The sequence below is a fragment of the Xyrauchen texanus genome, chromosome 17, assembly GCF_025860055.1.
Source record: "Xyrauchen texanus isolate HMW12.3.18 chromosome 17, RBS_HiC_50CHRs, whole genome shotgun sequence".
NCBI classification, from domain to species: Eukaryota; Metazoa; Chordata; class Actinopteri; order Cypriniformes; family Catostomidae; genus Xyrauchen; species Xyrauchen texanus.
Window position 1 is genome coordinate 26,520,612 of NC_068292.1, and position 19,007 is coordinate 26,539,618.

The following is a 19,007-nucleotide window of genomic DNA, read 5'->3' on the forward strand; positions in this document are numbered from 1 at the left end:
ATGCTTTTAAGTAAGTTTTGTATTCCTTATAAACTACATGTTCCAGAACGACCTGCTCGTGGAGAATGTTGTTACATGGTAGTTGTAGTTTTATTTCTCTACGTGTCCAGATTTGTTTGTGGTCTCAATACATTTTGGAGTATCATTGACCACACGCGGGACTCCAACTTTGGAAAAGTACGGAAACAGCGGAAACCCAGGAATATGTTAAAAACCTCAAGGCTCTAGAGCTTAAAGTCAGGGATGGAGGTCTCCGAATAATTGTTTCACATTTAATGTGGTAAGTTGCATCATCGTTTCCCAACTGTGTAACGGGGGTTTTTTTTAGAAGTATTTAGCCAGTAAGCTACGTGCACAAACTGCAAGATGCAGGCATTATAAAACACGCGTTCTCAGCTCTTAACAAGCGTTAAAGTTTTACAGCATTTATGTAAGTATGTTTGCATATGTACTATTTTTGCTTATTCGCAGCCAAGTAAAAACACTTTGACATCAATGTTCAGTAAGATGTCAGTGAGCTCTTCAACTGATTCATACACTTTATTTTAGGTGCAATTCTAACCTATCACGGTGTCTCATATAAACTGTTAACACAGTTGTTATTATGGCACAGTGTAAGTTTGGAAAAAGAATACAAGTTTGAACTGCCAGTGTGGGGATCTTATGAAAATCCTGGAAAATGGTTTCTGATAGTTATAGACAAAATATAATTTTTTTGTTTGTTTTTTATACATATTTTTGCAGTTATTGTACAACGTTTATTTCAAGCTCATTCAAGTTTTTGGGGCTTTGCATAACGTTGCAATGAAAATTAACAGCCTAAAGCAAATGAAAGAGCTAAAGATGATAATGTAAAATAATGTATGTCTAATTCTGATAACTAAAATGAATCGTTTCAGTTAAACAAGATTTCAAAAGTGAATGTGTGCTGTATGTTTGAATTTCGCAACTCTTTCATGAAAATTGATGTAAGCACACTCATTTATGAATGCACACATTTTTAAGTCGGCCTTGACATTGCAGTGTTTGGCATTGTATGTCAGAGCAGGTGCGAGTGATCATCCACTCTCTCTCTCCTGCAGAACACTAGATCAGAGCTGCCAGAGGCACCTACAGCTACGCCAAGCCCAGTGAGGGATTGTCTTGGCCGAGAAGCATCTGCAGAGGCTTACACTGCCTCCTGGACATCACAATGGTAAGAGTTTGCAGCCATGAGCAGTGCCTAGGTTGTTAATAAGAGATTCACTAAGAAAGAGAGTTGTGGTAAAATGTGTCAAAACATACATAAATGTTCAAATCCAGGGCGTGCTGGAGTGACTCCATTCAGGCTTCCTAAGCAACCAATTGGCCTGTTGCTAGGGTTGGTGGAGTCATGTTGGGTTAACCTCCTCGTGGTTGCTATAATGTGGTTCTCGCTCTCGGTGCGGAGCGTGGTGAGTTGTGCATGGAGAATAGCGTGAAGCCTCCACACACGCTAGGTCTCCGCGGTAACCACGTGAAAAGATGCGTGGATTGACGGTCTCAGATGATTCATCCTCCGCCACCCGGATTGAGGCACTATGTCACCACGAGGACCTAGAACGCATTGGGTATTGGGCATGCCAAATTGGGGAGAAAAGGGGAGAAAACTAAAAAAACTTTTAGTTTTGTGGCTTTTAACCTATTGTCAGTGTTCTTCTATCACTTCAACATTGCTGTTGTAAGACAATTCCAACTATGTCATATATCAAAGCTTTATAAACTGATATATTTCAATATTTTGTAATACTAACAAGAGACATTTTACACAGTAATTTCTAGCAGGTGTGAATGTAGATCTGATGCAATTAAAAAGCTGTTAATTATACACTCATTTCCAAGTATGTCAGAACCAAAAGAATTAGCTTTTGACAAATTCTGCTTATTCTTAATATTAGAGATGCACCGATATGAAAATTTTGGGCCGATACGATACCGATTTGAACAAAAAACTATAGCAATATAAAAACTTACCTTGTTTTGACATCAGAGCACTCTTTTACTTTGGAATTATGGTTTAAACATTTTCAAAGAGGTACAAAAGCTTATTTACTGTTCTAAGGATAAATAATTTCCATTGAACATGGATTGGATCTGTTGAACACATGACAGGCCAAATTTTTTTTTAAGAGAACCACAATTAAATATAAATAGGATAAATAAAAAGATACAAAAAATAACTAAATATGATTCAATTATGATTGATATGAAAAAGGTTATTTTGTACTTCTAAAACATTTTTGCACTTCTGTTTTAGCAGTTCAAAACAACAGAATTCACATTTTACATGTATGCATTGTACGTGAGAGAACGTTACAAATTCATGCTATGTTGTAACGGTAAAAGGGAAAGGAGGAGGCGAGAACCGGACAAAGCATCAAAGTCGTATTTAATTAAACTGAAAGACACAAACATAAACACATACAGGGCAGCTGCCTGTAGCTCTCTCTCCCCCGAACTGCCGCCTCCAGCTGCCTTTATCCCTCTCATCAGCTTGATTAGACTGATTAGGGGCAGTGCGTGTATCATCACGGTCCGGCCCCAACCTCCTCCTTGCCACATATGTATATGTTGGACAGTTAAACAGAAATGTCGACCACATCATGGAAAAATAAAAAGACTTAATCTTCAGGAACAAAACCCCTTTTAAATTATGTGTTATAGTGGTTTAATTAATGCCGTTTAGAACGCTATAGGGCACCGCTTATTCACACAGCACTGAATGTGTGACGGAATGCTGACTATTTTTTTAAATGCAGCCTTTCAAGGTTTAGTAACTGTCCAACGCCATATTGCAAATTTTCCTAATTCAATCAATCATGCAGAATTAATGGTTATCATACCAATGTCTCAGAAGTCAAAGTCTGTTGGTGTCAAAGCACTTTGGATCCTTAATCATGTAGCGTATAGGTAAGTGCTGCTTTCACAACTGTCATGTCCGTTTATGACAGTTTTTAAGCATTAATGTGACAATGAAAAAAAAAATATAACATTTTCTAAGGAGTGCCAACCCTCCTACATATTGTGGATATTGCTAATTCTGGATTGTGCGATTTGAATAACCAATATGCCAATGGTTTTAGTCAATAAGTGGACGATAAATAACTGCATCAGATTCACTGTTGCAGTGATGTAGTAGTGTCTGAAGAGGTGGGCACATTTATATTCAGTACATATGTAAAATGTGTAAGAATTATTTATTTATGTTTTTTTCATAAAAAAAAATGACTTGCAATTATAGTCCCACATAAACTTACAAAATGTATATCAGGGTAAGTTTCTCGCTGGTATGGTGTACGCAGCTAAGAACCATGATATGGTAACTTGATGTTAAATATGTATTTAAATTTTGTCATTAATGTTCCTTTTATTAGGCTGCTATGGACATTTTTAATACTTTATTATTACTCTAATAAACTAATTCATAATACGCAATAAACTGTTAAGCATTGTAGGTAATATGGGTGTAGTAATGTTCACGTTAACATGTTATCTTGTATTACCATATATAGCCTACATAAATCAATGGTTATTTGTTTTATTTATGTACTATTATGTGCTTTCCTGTGTATAGTGTAATTGTTTTCCAATTTAGAAGTATAAATTGAAATTATTGGTTATCATGAGAAAAAGGCACCACAGACAGCAGTAGAAGGCAAAAAAAAGCATCAAAACTAGCAGGGGAGCTATAACATGCAGTAGTTCACAAAGTTTAATAAAAGTAAAATTTAAATATATATACATATTTACATTTAGTAGGGAAATAAATTTACTATGCAAATTATGGTTACTCCAGGGACGCTTGTGCATCAGATGCGGGAAAGTCACGCCTCTTACTGAAACTGAAAATATGATTGGTTAGCAAATATCCAATTGCGTCTGAAATTAATGTTCTGATTGGTGGATCAGCTTATTCAGACTATCTGTCTTGCCAGTGCCATCAGTTGCGCTCCCGCAGCTCTGTGCATGTTTAGAGAGAATCTCTGTACACTTTTATATACACAATTCACTCAACAGTGCTGCGGCATCACGTTAGCAGATTGAAATATTTCCGGGTCAAAAGCCTACACGTTTTTCTGGTGGCCATACGTATCATCAATTATTTCAGGTGGACATACGTAAAATCCAAAGAAATATAGGTGGGTATACGGCGAATGCCTACGTATGCCCTAGACTATACTTCTACATTGGTGCATCCCGACTTAATATTTAAGGAAGTCTGTTATTTAATCAGGTTGACTAATATATTGTTTGTAAAATTTTATCAGTTATTGATTTATCGGTTATCTGCGACAATCCACACTGATCGTTTTTTTATTTTTTATTATTCCTCCGTGGAGTAAATACCCCATCGGGATATTTCGGGCTTGATCATAGTTTAAAGTCCTGCATTATGCACCAAATGTAATTTTTCTCCTGATGATCCTAATTATTATTGGGATTGTGGTTGAACAATAAACTGCAAAATAAACAAGATAATAAACAAGCATATATCACAGTAAGAAAAATACTTAGATTTTATCAGATTTATCCACCAGCTAAGTTATCTGTATTGGCAAAATCAAATATTAATCGACCATTAATATTTACCTATGTCTTTTTTTGCATTTAGCTTGATATTAACCTTCCCTTCATAACTAAACAAATGCAGAATAGAATAGAATACTTACTGATGTTATACATATAGAAAATAGATAAAGTGTGATATGGACTACAGAGACTGACTTCAGTAATGGTGGCACTGCATCTGACAGGCCTTTGTCTAACCCTTGTGTGCTTCACCCTCATCATGTACAGTATGAATGAGGGCAATCTATTCAGTGGCCTCCATGTCAAATGTGCCCTTTATTTGAATACTTAATAAAGTGAAGGGTAAGTGAATGTTTCTGAGGGAGGCTTGGCTGTCTCCAGGGTTAAGTGAGCTGTTAATAATTGATGCTGCGTTGATTTTTATGGTTCTTTGAGGGTGTTAATAGAATAAAGTACTTACTGACAGCTTGAATAGAATAATGCTGTTAACATGTGTGTTTTGAGAATAATGTAATTAGGATGTGTTAAAAAAGCCATAGCTGTGGGAGAGAAAATGCAAACGCACACATCTACATGATTTGTTGTGTTGAGATAAACCCAGTATGTGCCGCTTATTGCTTTATAACCTTATAAACACCCAATTGATTCAAATCTTGTTTCATCTTTTATAATTTCCTCTCTCTCTCTCTCTCTCTCTCTCTCTCTCTCTCTCTCTCTCTCTCTCTCTATCTATCTCACTCTCTCTCTCTCTCTCTCTCTATCTCTCTCTCTCTCTCCCCCTCTCTTTTACCCCTATCTCTGTCATTGATTTTCTGTTTGTTTTTCAATCACATTATTTCCTGCACACAGCGGTGTAGCCAGCAGCTAAATGGCCCCTCTCCTACTAATTGGACATTTAATTAGATCACAGATTTGGCCCAATTAGTCGCTGTAGGGAGGAGAGGGAATAGCCTGGGGGGCTGAGTGTGTATTTGATTGTGTTTATGTGGGTAGATGGTGGAGAGAGAAAACGAGATATGGGGATACAGAGAAGAGGGAGGGTTGGAGAGAGAAAGAGATGTCTCTTTCTAGGCTGCCTCATTAGAGATGTCAGAAAGGGTCTGCCATAATACTTCCCCTCACCCTGAGTCCGGCCCCAAGAGCCCTATCAGAGGAACCTGGCCCAGGTGTGCTCCTGGGACTCAGACTTGCAGTCACAGGAGCAGACCCGGTTCAAATCACTGCAATACTATTTTCAGACACCACTACAAAATATGATGCATTTAAATTTTTGGGCAACTTCTTTTTATTTACAAAACAAAGTTATAACAAATAATGCATTATATTTTTTTTATTTGCAGTAATTGCTGAAAATTATACAGCTATAAATTCAAAACCCACTTTTGTTGGAAAACAGTGTCATAGAGACATTTGTTAAAAAAAAAAAGCAACTAAACTAAACCAACTAAAGAGGAAGTGCAACCCAAAATCAAAGTGTCACACATTAAGAAGGAGGTGCAACTCACTTTATATACAACAATAGAGCCTTGCATTTTATTTGATTAAAAAATACATTATAACTGACCTGATTTTGTCTGAAAGTCATGTATTGTATTTTTTTTGTTTGAATAAGTTGCATTTTTTTACTTTACGAGTGCAATTTTTTGTCATAATTTTGTGTCAAGAACTTTATTTAATACATTTAATAAATAAATTAATACAAATTCTCAAGATTGAGAATTTGTTAACTCTTACCCTTAAATGTCAATCAACACAAACTATGTGATAATATGTATAATTAGGACTATAATAGAACATTAAGAAATATATCAGATGTTACTATTGAAAACGGAAGTATTCATTACAGGGCAAGATTTTGCTCCCAGCTCCCCTTAAATTTGGACCCTGTAATGAACAAATCAGATAATCTGTTTATAACAGTATGTTATTTGACAAGATGATCTGTTTATGATAGGATGTCAAAGGCCAATGTAAAAAAAATCTGTTGTATGTTTTGGAGGTAATATTGAATAGAAAGTCCAATGTGTTTATTATTATGCATTATGTGAAAACGTGTGCTTACAGAAGTGTACAATTCTCTATGTTGATGACATCTACGCAACAGTTTAGGCAACAAGTGTCCTTGGGCATATATTAGAAATGTACATGTCCTACAATGGTGTGACATACATCTAAAACAATTTTAAACTGCATTTTTCAAATTCTTTTATACAATGTTAATTGAGAGACTACATGGATTATTTGTACTTTTCACTTTATTCTTACTAATAACCCCAAACTCTGTGTATACTTGATAATACTGCCAGTCAACTTGTCTAGCAGGTGAACTGAAATAGCTTGTGAACGTGTCTCCAATGTTTTATTAATCGTGGAGCAAATCAACAACAAACTCGTCCTCGATGCTGCAGCTTTTAGAGAAATCTTTTTTTTTTTTTTTCTCGATCTACTTTTTAGAGATCTTGTTTACGATTTACTTCTTTCATGGGAAATGGCCTTAAAATGGTATAAAAAGGAGAACCTTTGCATTCCTATCAGATTTAAGCTATAATGCAGAGATTGATTTAAAAAGAAAGTTATGGACATGTCATGCGTCAACTAACCAAACTCTATAAGTGCACAAATACTGTAAATTGCATATATTGAATTAACATGTTCAACATAAAACCATTTGAAGAAGTTATAACGTCTCGTTACTGATGTAACCTCGTTCCCTAAAGGTAGGAACAAGACATTGTTTCGATGAGTTGACACTAGGGGTCGCTTCTTGGGAGCCCAGACATCTCTGATCTTGAGAAAAGGCCAATGAAAATTGGCGTGTGGAATTTGCATGCCACTTCCCCGGACATACGGTATAAAAGGAGTGATGCTGCAAGTGCACATCAGGTATCGAACTGAGCCATTTCAGCGGTTGTTTCAGTGTTGTGGCAGGGATCATCAGGGAACGGATGTTACATCAGTAACCGAGACGTTCCCTATCTGTCACTCACTCAACGTTGTGTCGATGAGTTGACACTAGCTGTCCCAATGGAAAACGCCACAAGCTGAACCGAGTTACGCAGACTGGCTGTGCGAGACGGGCAGACCTCTGTGTGCCTTGTAGCCAGCGCAGCAAGCCGTCGCAGAACAAAAATTGCAAAGAAACCAGGATTCTCCACCTGACCCTCCGACAGGGGAAGGGAGTGGTCTGCTTACCAGCTCCCATAGTGCAGTTTCCTGAGTCCTGGGGCTGCCCGTCTCAGGGGTGCTTTGAAGCCTTCTTGGGGTTCTTGACGGCCGGCCGTGAGGCCATGGCATGCAAGGCGGAGGCGGCATGTCCAGCGGCGCTGTAGGCCTTAGCCGTCAGAGATGACATCAGCCTACAAGCCCTGGACGGGAGCCTGTAGGCAAGTGCACCGCAACCGCTTGGTCCACTTGGGGAATCGGCGATTAGCCCCTTGCCACCCCGCCATCTAGGGTAGTTAGAGCGGAGGAGCTCACGGACCGCGTACGCGCAGTGAAAGGTGCCTGCCATGAGTGTGTGAGCTCATCATGCACCTCTGGGAAGAAAGGAAAGTGGCGGAGCGTGGCCGTGAGCGGCGCTCTGGCCCCAGGAACCAATCGTCGACCCGCGAGGGTTCGGGGGGTGCGGAGGATTCCACTCCAGCCCGACACTCGCAGCTGCCTGGGCAAGCATGGCCGTCAGCTCCACATCGGCCTGCGACTGAGCTGCCGCACCCGAGGGTGGGAGTCCACCCAAGTCCTCAGCGTCAGACATGACGAACCCTCTCTCCGATGCCGCGATCGACAGCTCATCGTCGTCAGGAGCCCTGAACAACGAACCGGCAACCTCGCTCCAGAGCTTAGTTGGAGCATACGAGCGTGACGGGGAATGGGAGGTCCGTGGGGGAATACCCGGCAGAGAGGCTCCCACTGAGGTCCCCATATAGCCCCCAGTGATAACCTACCCCGCCTCATACCCGTAGGTAGAAGACCGAGTCGGGGAGCCGCTGGGGTGGCTTCCGCTCTTATGTCGCGAGCCGCGACCGCAACATAGCCATGGTCATGTCCTCGCAGTGAGGACATGAACCATCCATGAACGCTGACTCCGCATTCATGTCCATCAGACGGGGAGAGACATCGACTGCAACCAGGAAATAAAGAAATGAAAAGGCATCTTGAAAAAGATATCTGATGTAAACATGCAGCGTCACTCCTTTTATACCCGTATGTCCGGGGGAGTGGCATGCAAATTCCACACTGCAATTTTCATTGGCCTTTTCTCAAGATCAGAGATGTCTGGGCTCCCAAGATGCGACCCCTAGTGTCAACTCATCGACACAAAGTCGAGTGAGTGACAGATAGGGAACCACAGACCAGATTTTTGGCCTACCTGCATATCTCATCAAAATAACTCAACCCTTGCCTATTGCCCATTGATTGTTTGTTGTGTAAACTATAATACATATGCTAGACCGTGTTGTGTTTAGCTGTTTAATTGCACTTCTGTTGTTCATTTGTTGTGACTGATACCTCTGGTGCTACATAATTTCATTACTTTGCCGATTGGAAGCCACACCTCCTTCACTGGAGGGGCTCATTTGTCACTCGGAATTATGGAAAACCACAGCTAATGAGGCACAAGGTGATCATGTCACTCAAGACACTATGGATGGCATCCTCAGGGATGATTGCATGCATCCACAGCACGTAGCCCCTTCTCATTGAAAAAGGTAATGAAGATTTGCCTTCTAGGCATTAGATGAAAGGACCAGTGTCTCTCAGCTAGATACTTAGAGCAGATTTAAAGTAAAGCACTGTTTTTTGGAAAGGTAGAGACTAATGTGAATCACAGAGATCTGCTATTGCAATGCCAGGTAGGCACTGCTTTATAGACAAATGTGCACACAGCTCAACTTCTGACCCTGTGGTTTGTTCTTCATTATTCTGTCTTCCCCTCTTCTCTGTCTCTCTATTTCTACTAAATCCTGACTCAGCTGGTTGTTCAGTAAGATGCTGGTGGGGAGTCATTTGGCTGGGCTAGACAGGCTGGATGCTTGCCCACACACACACACACACACACACACACACAGGTTTATTTCACTATATATGTGAGGACATCTCATAGACTTCCATTGATTTCATAGCAGGCTGATTATATTTTCTATTCCCTAACCATCACAGAAACCTGTGCACATCAGTAGATTTAAAGCTAAACAGGATTTGGCCGATTTATGAGCCTTTTTTACATGTGAAGACCTCCTAAAATTTCGTAACTAGTGAGTTTTCAACAAGTTTTAATATATCAGCGAGGACATTTTCAAACATTTGGCACTCACAAATATAGTGAAGCCTGAACACACACACACTTAAGATAAAGTGTTCTCCCTCTTGTACAGATTGCATGAATGCTTAATGTGTTTCAGAGTTATAGTGGAAAAGGTATAAGTCTAATCAGAGGTTATAATAATTTTTGTGTGTGTGCCTATTATTTTGAGTTCTGTAACTCAAATGGAATTTTACGTGACTAATTTTATTAGAATAATGTTATGCTTTAAGTGTCTACATAACAGTTTTGTTTTGAATTATTTAGCTCAAATGTAATTTTATATAACAAATTATATTATATTAGTCTACCAAACAGTTTTTAGTTAAAGCTCTGCAACTCAAACATTATTTTGTTACAAATTTTATTATAGAATTTTAAGTAACTTTTCGTGTCTGCATAAGTTTTGTTTTGAGTTGTGCAATTCACAAAACATATTGATATTGTTTATTAGTAATATACAATGTTGTTTATTATGCATCTTTGTAAGATTTAACATTTGCTGCATGTTTTGGAATTGTTATATGCTTAATTGCGATTTAATTGAGTTAGCAAATTTAACACACAAATTGTAAGCTTTAGTAGTCTACAGAATTATAGAATTAATTACAGAATTAGTTATATTGGTCAAAATGATCATGCCTTACACTAGTGCATATGATTATCGGTTACTAACGTAACCTCGGTTCCCTGAGAGGAGGGAACGAGTATTGCGTAAGTAGCTTACGCTATGGGAAAACTCAGTTTCTCGAGAAATATTGAAGTCTTTATGTAAAACGCATTGCAGCTGCACAGCAGACAGCAATGAGCGAGGCAGCTCGGTCATTGGCTGTGCTGCGGCAACTTGCTTGAACCAATGACGGGGCGACTCTGAACGCGCGACCAATGGGCACGCGCTCAGAGCCCGCCAAGACGGGCGTGGCTTAGGGCTATATATTAGGTGCCCCGTCATGAGAGTTCTTTAGGTTCAATCGACTGAAGCGAACTGACCAAGCACAAGCACGGCAGCTTACGCAATACTCGTTCCCTCCTCTCAGGGAACCGAGGTTACGTTAGTAACCGAGTCGTTCCCTCTCGAGAGGTCTCTCCTATTGCGTAAGTAGCTTAGGCTATGGGAACACCATGCAAAACGCCGTGCGTGCTGACTTGGCTCTATAAAGCCAGAGGCAGATGCCTGAGCCTTAAAGCAAAGTGATTATTCAACAAGCCGGCCAACGGCAAGCTATATAATGGAGTAATACAGAGCGCCTTTGCCCCAAGGTGGTCCATGGTGGGGCTCGTTGTAAAACCACAAGCACATATCTTATGTACTGATTTTTCTATGTACTGATATGCATGAAAAATCCTCTAAGTCAGTCAGAGACGGACCTTATAAGGGAGGAGATAATGCTCAGCATATACATACCCTAGTCCATTCTATAGTCAGGCTGATAGAATGTTGGAATGCAATGAGGGGACCTGTAGGTAATAAAACCTGATAAATGTCGAAGGCGAGGCCCATCCTGCCGCCGCACAAATATCTTCAATGGGTATCCCACTCGACCACGCCCACGAGGAGGCCTTGCTCCTCGTAGAGTGAGCTCTGACGCCTAAGGGGCATTGAAGGCCCTTGGCTTCATAAGCCAGCGCTATAGCATCCACTATCCAGCACGATATTCTTTGCTTTGAAACTGCGAGACCTTTAGTGCGGCCGCCAAAGCATACAAATAATTGTTCCGTCTGTCTGAATGGGGCAGAACGTTCCAAATATACTCTGAGCGCCCTGACCGGGCAGAGTAAATTAGCGTCACTTTCGTCTGCTGGAGACGATAGCGCTGCCAGAGATATAACCTGTACTCTGAAGGGTGTAGAGAGCACTTTAGGAATATACCCGTGCTTTGGCCTAAGGACAACTCTGCAGTCGTTAGGTCCAAATTCCAGGCAAGCAGCGCTTGATGACAGCGCGTGCAGGTCGCCCACTCTCTTGACTGAGGCGAGCGCCAGCAAGAGCGCAGTTTTGAGCGAGAGCTGTTTAAGGTGCACGGTTCGGAGAGGTTCGAACGGGGCACTCTTGAGTGCGTCCAGGACCGTGGCCAGGTCCCAGATCGGCACCGAGGGGGGGCGAGGAGGGTTCATCCTCCTAGCGCCTCTTAGGAAACGAATGATTAGGTCGTTTTTCCCTAATGAGTGTCCCTTGTCAGGATTGTGTGACGTCGCTATGGCAGCCACATAGACTTTGAGCGTGGAGGGTGTGCGGCCAGCCTCCAGCAGCTCTTGCAAGAAGGCGAGTACACTTGGTATCTCGCACGATTTGGGGTTCAAGCTCTTGGTATCACACCAGTCACTGAACACTTTCCACTTTTGGGCATATAAGCGCCTCGTAGAGGGCGCTCGCGCCTCAGTGATGGTTCTCAAAACTCCACTGGGGAGGTTCTCGGGAACCCGTTGAGGGGCCATGCATGGAGGGCCCACAGATCGGGGTGGGGATGAAGAATCATCCCGTTGGCTTGCCTGAGGAGGTCTAGCCTCAACGGAATCGGCCATGGGGCAGATTGCATCATCTGCATCAGTTCTGGAAACCACGTCTGGTTTTTCCAGAGTGGGGCTACCAGGAGCACTGCACATTTCACTTCCCTGATCCGACTGATGACCTGAGGTAGCATCGCGATCGGGGGAAAAGCATACAAGGGGCGGCTCGGCCAGATTTGGGCGAGCGCGTCCGTGCTCTTTGAGAAGAAAAGGGGGCAGTGCGCATTTTCCCTGGAGGCGAAGAGGTCGACCTCTGCCTCACCAAAGGTTTGCCATAACCACTGAACCGTCAGGGGGTGGAGAGACCATTCTCCTGGGAGAACCTTGTCTCTGGACAGCATGTCCGCTCCCTGGTTCAGGGCGCCTGGCACATGCGCTGCTCTCAGCGAGCGCAGGTGGTGCTGTGACCATAAGATGAGCTCCCTGGCCATAGAGTGCAGGGAGCTCGACCTGAGTCCACCTTGGCGATTTATATACGAAACTACCGTCATGTTGTCCGTTCGGACCAGGACGTGTTCGTTTTTCAGGTACGGAAGCAGGGCTCTGAGAGCCAAGGCGACCGCTTTCATTTCCAGACAGTTTATATTTAGGCGCTTTTCCGGGTTTGACCAAAACCTCATCCTATTTTGGAGGCATCTGTCGTGATCATTTTTCTCCGCGTATTCACGCCCAGACTCACGCCAGTTTGATACCAGTTGACGGCTTTCCAGGGCGTCAGGGCTTTTATACAGCCGTGATTCGCTCTGATCAAAAAGTGGCCCGAGCTCCACGCGTGAGTGGGGACACGGCTCTTGAGCCAGCGCTGGAGAGGACGCATGTGCAACAATCCTAACTGGAGTACAGCTGATGCCGAGGCCATGAGACCGAGCATTCTTTGAAATCGTTTGACGGGGGCACGTGCGCCCGTTCTGAATGATGTTGCAAGGCGCTCTGATGAGAGGCGCGCTGTCATCTGCACTGAGTCTAGCACTATTCCCAGAAAAGAGATATTCTGGCTGGGGGATAGCACGCTCTTTGCAAAATTGATTCTCAGACCCAGGCATTCTAGTTGGCTGATAATCCAAGATCTGTGCGTTGTTAACTGACCCTCTGATTGTGCTATGATTAGCCAATCGTCGAGGTAATTCAGTATTCGCACTCCCCGCTGTCTCAGGGGGGAAAGTGCCGCGTCCATACATTTCGTGAATGTACGGGGGGCCAATGATAGGCAGAATGGTAGTACTGTGTACTGGTATGACTGTCCCTCGAAAGCGAATCTCAGAAAAGGCCTATGATGAGGCGCTATCGGAATGTGAAAGTAAGCGTCTTTCAAATCCACTGATAGAAACCAATCCCCGAGGCGAACTTGCGCGAGGATATGTTTGGTTGTTAACATTCTGAACGAGCAAATCATTAAAGCTTTGTTCAGATGTCTGAGATCTAGGATGGGGTGGAGGCCACCGTCCTTTTTCGGGACGAGAAAATAGCGGCTGTAAAAACCCGCCTCGCTCATAGAGGGAGGAACAGTTTCTATAGCGCTCTTCTCTATCAGTTTGGGCACCTCGGTGCGTAGAACATGCGACACATCTTTCCTCACTTTCGTCTCGACCACCGCTGAAAAGCGGGGTGGTCTGCGAGCGAATTGAAGTGAGTAACCGTGTTTTATTATGTTCAAAACCCATTTCGGCATGTCGGGGATTTTTTTCCCAGGCTTTTGCTCACACAGATATGGGCTGAATGCCGGCTGGGGGCGTGTCGCAGTGACGTATGGGCCCCACCGGCAAATTGCCTTGTGCTAACACTGAGTTTACAGCTCTCAGAGGCGCAGGTGCGCGCTGAGCAGCCGTGTTGAGTGCCGAGTGCAGGGGTGCGTGTGAGAGTACAGGCACGCGTGCTATCTCCGAAATGTTTGCAGCATGAGTCGGAGAAATGCTTGAAACTGTATGGACAGAGTTTTCGGGTGGGGGTGCATACATCGTAATAGGCACGTGCGCCACATTCATTAAGCTTCCCGCTCTTAGCGGGGAGTCTCTTGGCTCGTGCATCGCATCTGTGATGCTTGCGGCATGAGACAGAGAGCTGTTTGAAACTGTATGGGCAGCGCTTATGGGTGGGGGTGCATATACTGTAGTAGGCATGCGCACCACTTTCATAAAGGCTTCCGCTCGCGGCGGGGGTTTTTTGGCTATGCATACAGTGTTTGTGTGTAGGGGTGCATGCAGGACAGCAGGCACGCGCGCTACATTTATAGTATTTCCCGCTTTTACTGGGGAAGTGTTTATGACTGTGGGAACAGTGCTTGTGTGTAGTGGTGCATACATGACAATAGGCACACAATCTACATTTATGGGACGTCCAGCTTGATCTGGGGAAGTATTTGGCACTGTTTGGACAGTATTGATATGTGGGAATGCGCACTTTAGTGTGGACATGTGAACCCTTAGTGACACAGGTAGAAAATGACTCTTTTCGTGATTTCTGTGTGTCGCCGTTAAAACGGCGTTTGATTGCAGGTGAGCGAGTTCTGTGACTGGCCCATTGACTGCTGTACAGACATTTCCAGCCGCCTTACGTCGCAGAGGCGAGCGCTTGCAGTAAAAGGATATAGCGATGCACGCTGGATGGCGTAGCAGAAGGCTTCGAAGGCGGCTGAAGGCGCCGGCGTCCTCTTAGCGGTCCTGCTGTAGGCTTTTCGACGGCGGGCGAAAGACTCCAACAATCCGGAGGATCCAGCGAAGAGAAGGTCTTTGCTGAAGGAGATTAAATCTAAAGAACTCTCATGACGGGGCGCCTAATATATAGCCCTAAGCCACGCCCGTCTTGGCGGGCTCTGAGTGCGCGAGCGCGAAGCGCGCGCCCATTGGTCGCGCGTTCAGAGTCGCCCCGTCATTGGTTCGAGCAAGTTGCCGCAGCACAGCCAATGACCGAGCTCCCTCGCTCATTGCTGTCTGCTGTGCAGCTGCAATGCGTTTTACATAAAGACTTCAATATTTCTCGAGAAACGGAGTTTTCCCATAGCGTAAGCTACTTACGCAATAGGAGAGACCTCTCGAGAGGGAACAGTTGATTTTCCTTACTATTTTAGAAAAAAAGTTTTGATTTGTTTGCCAGGTATTTGTGTTATTAATTGTATGTGTGTGTGTGTGTGTGTGTGTGTGTATACATGTAAATGTGTGTAGAAGTCTGGAGGAAATTGAGAAAAGCTTGTGGTCGATATGATTGAAGCCTTCATAAAAACCTTCTCTCACGGAAAATCACTTCCCACGCGATCACACAAGCACACGCTAACCTGTGGTTGGATACAAACATGATAAGATGTACACGTACAGATAGGACTCTTCCCTCATGCGCACACCTCCTTCAAATGCATCCCCCTGCTGTCTTTTTTCCACAACGAGATTCCAAAAAAACAGACTGTGTGTTTCTGTGATGTCTGATTTCCTTAGTTTAAGTACGCAAAGTCATATAAAGCTGAATTACAGTGTATCAGAGCGCAGTTAAATGCTTTAATCAGAACATACACACACAAACACATGCTACTGAACTAGTTTGAACTCTTAGTAGTTTTGTGAGTCTAACCCCAATTACCCTCTAATGAGGTGCGTGAGAACAGAGTGGCTAATTGGTTGTGTGTGTGTGTGTGTGTGTGTGTGTGTGTGTGTGTGTGTGTGTGTGTGTGTGTAGCGAGAGAGAAAGAAAAAGTGAAAGAATGGCAAAGAAAAAGGAGATGTATGAATGGGAATGATACTCATTGAAAAGATGGTAGTATTGTATATTGCTGCTATCCTCAATTATTCAGTAATAAATAGCCATCTTAACAGATTGCACACATTTAGTATGTATCTGTATGTGTAATTGATTTTTTTAAGCTCTTGCAATATTGATGAGCATGAATAAGAGATGAGTTGGGCAGGGTGTATCTCAGTGGGGATTTGCCCCCTGCTTGCTACTTCCTGTCTGAGGATTACCCAGCATTCCATCTGAACCACTGTGAGTGGATGTAATGGTTAGTTCAGTCCCCATTCGAAGCTCAGCATTTATTTTTAGTTTATAATCTTAATAATGCCTGGCCCCATTAAAAGCCCCATGAAATCAAAGGTTTTTGGCTTTTAGTCTATATCTATTAGCTATGATAATCCTAAACATTAACAAAATAAAGGCATAGGCCATAGGCACATTCTATGGTGGTGAATTGCTAAACTAAACAACAAATCTAAAAACACAATGGCAAATCCAAAGACAAAATATCAATTCAGAACCACAACAACATAAAAAACAATGGCAAATCCGATAAGAGCAAATCAGAAAACTCAACACAAAATCCAGAAACAAAACAACAAGACAGAAACAAAACAGCAATTCAGTCGAAACAGAAAGTGTAGGGTCCATAGCTTATTACCTGATTGGCTGTGTGGAGAATACCTAGTCCGTTCCTCAGGACTGGCTCTCTGCCCACTTGCGCAATTATTTCAAAAAATATTCCAAATTCTCAATTACTGAAAATCAGTAAAACAGTGATGGGACACTTTATAACACAGAGAGAAAAACAGCAGACAGGAAAAGATGAGGTTTTTTTTTAGGTACAATGTTCATTTAAGGTGTGTAAGGGACCATCTAAAAATTCCACAAACTGAGCAAAAACGCTGGTTTCCAAGCATTCATTCACTTGACTTGCATATTCTAACATAACAATTACTGCTAATAAAAAAGCATTTTCTCATTCTAAATGTTGTAGAAGACTGCCGGTGTGATGGCTCACTTTCTACATTTGAAGCCAGCACATCCAATTATGAGTACAGTGTTCAATTATTTTTGAAAAAAAAAAACAATTGCTGAAATTTTACCAAGAAATTATTTTCATATTGTAAATGTTGTAGAAGGCTGCTATTAGATATGCTGACTTACTCTAGTTGAGATTTTACCAGGATGTGGAATTATACCTATACAGTATTCAATTATTAAAAATAAAAATACAAATGTAAGTTACATGTTAAATGTATGCTACAACATTTGTAATATAAAAATTACATCTTAATGAATTTTAGTGGTGTTTTTACTAAAATAATTGAATACTGTATCCATATAATTGGATCTACTTTATAATGTTTTTTTTAAACAAGTGTTTTTTTAAGTTAGAACATGCAACTTGAATGATCGCTTGGATTAGTAGATTAGTAAGTGATTTTATCACACTAAAATAAATAGATAAAAATAAATACAAATAAAATATTGTTTATGTCTTGTTGCTATACTTTTGAAACAGTGAGTATTTTAACATTTAAAAATTCACTTCCATTGAAAGCGCCTCACTGTAACAGATTTCTGCTTGTTTTAGAGAAAAGGTGGGGCAAGTCAAAATTAATTTTTGTTTTAATTAATATTATGCCACAAATGCTGTTTATTGAGCTTAACTTGTATTGAAGCTGGAACATTCCTTTAACCATTTTAGATGGTCTTTAATTTTAGGGAAGTAAGAGTATTGTATGATCTCTGATTTGTGTTTGCACCAGGCAATGCCGCTCCCCCAGAATCCATCTCAGGTGCATGCGGCTGCTGTGAATGGAGACAAGAACACCTTACAAAGACTGATCACAGGTATAATGCCCATATATTAATGCAACTTAATTACACAGTTCTCTAGGATACTTGATTCTGATTGGTATTGTGATGAGTGCCATTGTGCAGTCAAATATTTTTGTATAATTACCAGTAAACCTGTATATTTTATGCTGGCATACATTTAAGATGATACAAGACTTAAGACTCAATCCTGAATATTTGTAATTTGTTTGCCGTGCTCTTCATGTTATTAGAATGCATTCTAACAATAGGTTAGGGTTGACACTTTTGTGTGTATGTAGCAGAGCCACGTCTACGGGACAGTGTGGATCAGTTTGGGAGGACTCCTCTGATGTACTGTGTACTGGCTGACCGCTTGGACTGTGCAGAGGTTTTGCTTAAAGCTGGTGCAGCTGTCAATAAAACTGATCACAGTCAGAGAACCGCACTGCACCTTGCAGCACAAAAGGTGACATATGCACACACACCTATCTCTGAACCGATCCTGTTTATGATAATAAAGGGACAATTTTTTTGTATCTTTGAGAGGTTATTTGTAACCATATAAAAACAAATTGTGTGATTTCAAAAACTTCATTTGAATTTCAATTAACTGAAAGAAATGATTGATCTGAACAATTATGATGTTAATTCTAAAATAAAATTAACATCAAATATAAACGTAGCTGTAAATAATGTGTAAGATATGATAACACAATACATGCTATGTTATATGACAATTTAAACAATTGGCCAGGCTCTTTGTTAGATAATGCATCTCTCCTCCTGGTTACTGTCACTGTAAATTTTGATGTAATCTCTGTTTTAAGTTTTGGAATTGTTGGGAGTGTTTGCTTCACATTTAGCGTTTTCAGGACTGATTCATATTAGCTACACATTCAAGAACAGTCACCTTTGAGACACTGAATACAGATATCTGACAACTACAGGACACTACACAGTCTGCAGAGGCACTAAACCCATCACTAGATAGTCTTAGCATAATGAAATACATCAAATGATAGAAAAAAATCTTAAAAAAAAAAAACCTTACTATGGGGGCATTTGCAGTCCCCGCATTTTAAATATCTACTTTTATTAAATATTTTGG

General features: G+C 41.6%; 1 protein-coding gene across 2 annotated transcripts in view; it reads left to right on the plus strand.

The window, feature by feature from the left end:
• The first annotated feature begins 144 nt into the window (after positions 1-144).
• The window catches only part of LOC127658103 (inversin-like), a 48,360-nt gene continuing 29,497 nt past the window's right edge, over positions 145-19,007 (plus strand). The window contains exons 1-4 of one of the 2 annotated variants that reach the window (XM_052147203.1): positions 145-280; positions 1,083-1,195; positions 17,848-17,932; positions 18,199-18,365. In XM_052147203.1, the coding sequence (XP_052003163.1) occupies positions 1,193-1,195; positions 17,848-17,932; positions 18,199-18,365 (255 nt within the window). In that variant the 5' untranslated portion in view covers positions 145-280; positions 1,083-1,192. The remainder of the gene's footprint in view (positions 281-1,082; positions 1,196-17,847; positions 17,933-18,198; positions 18,366-19,007) is intronic. The other variant, XM_052147204.1, reaches the window with a different exon arrangement.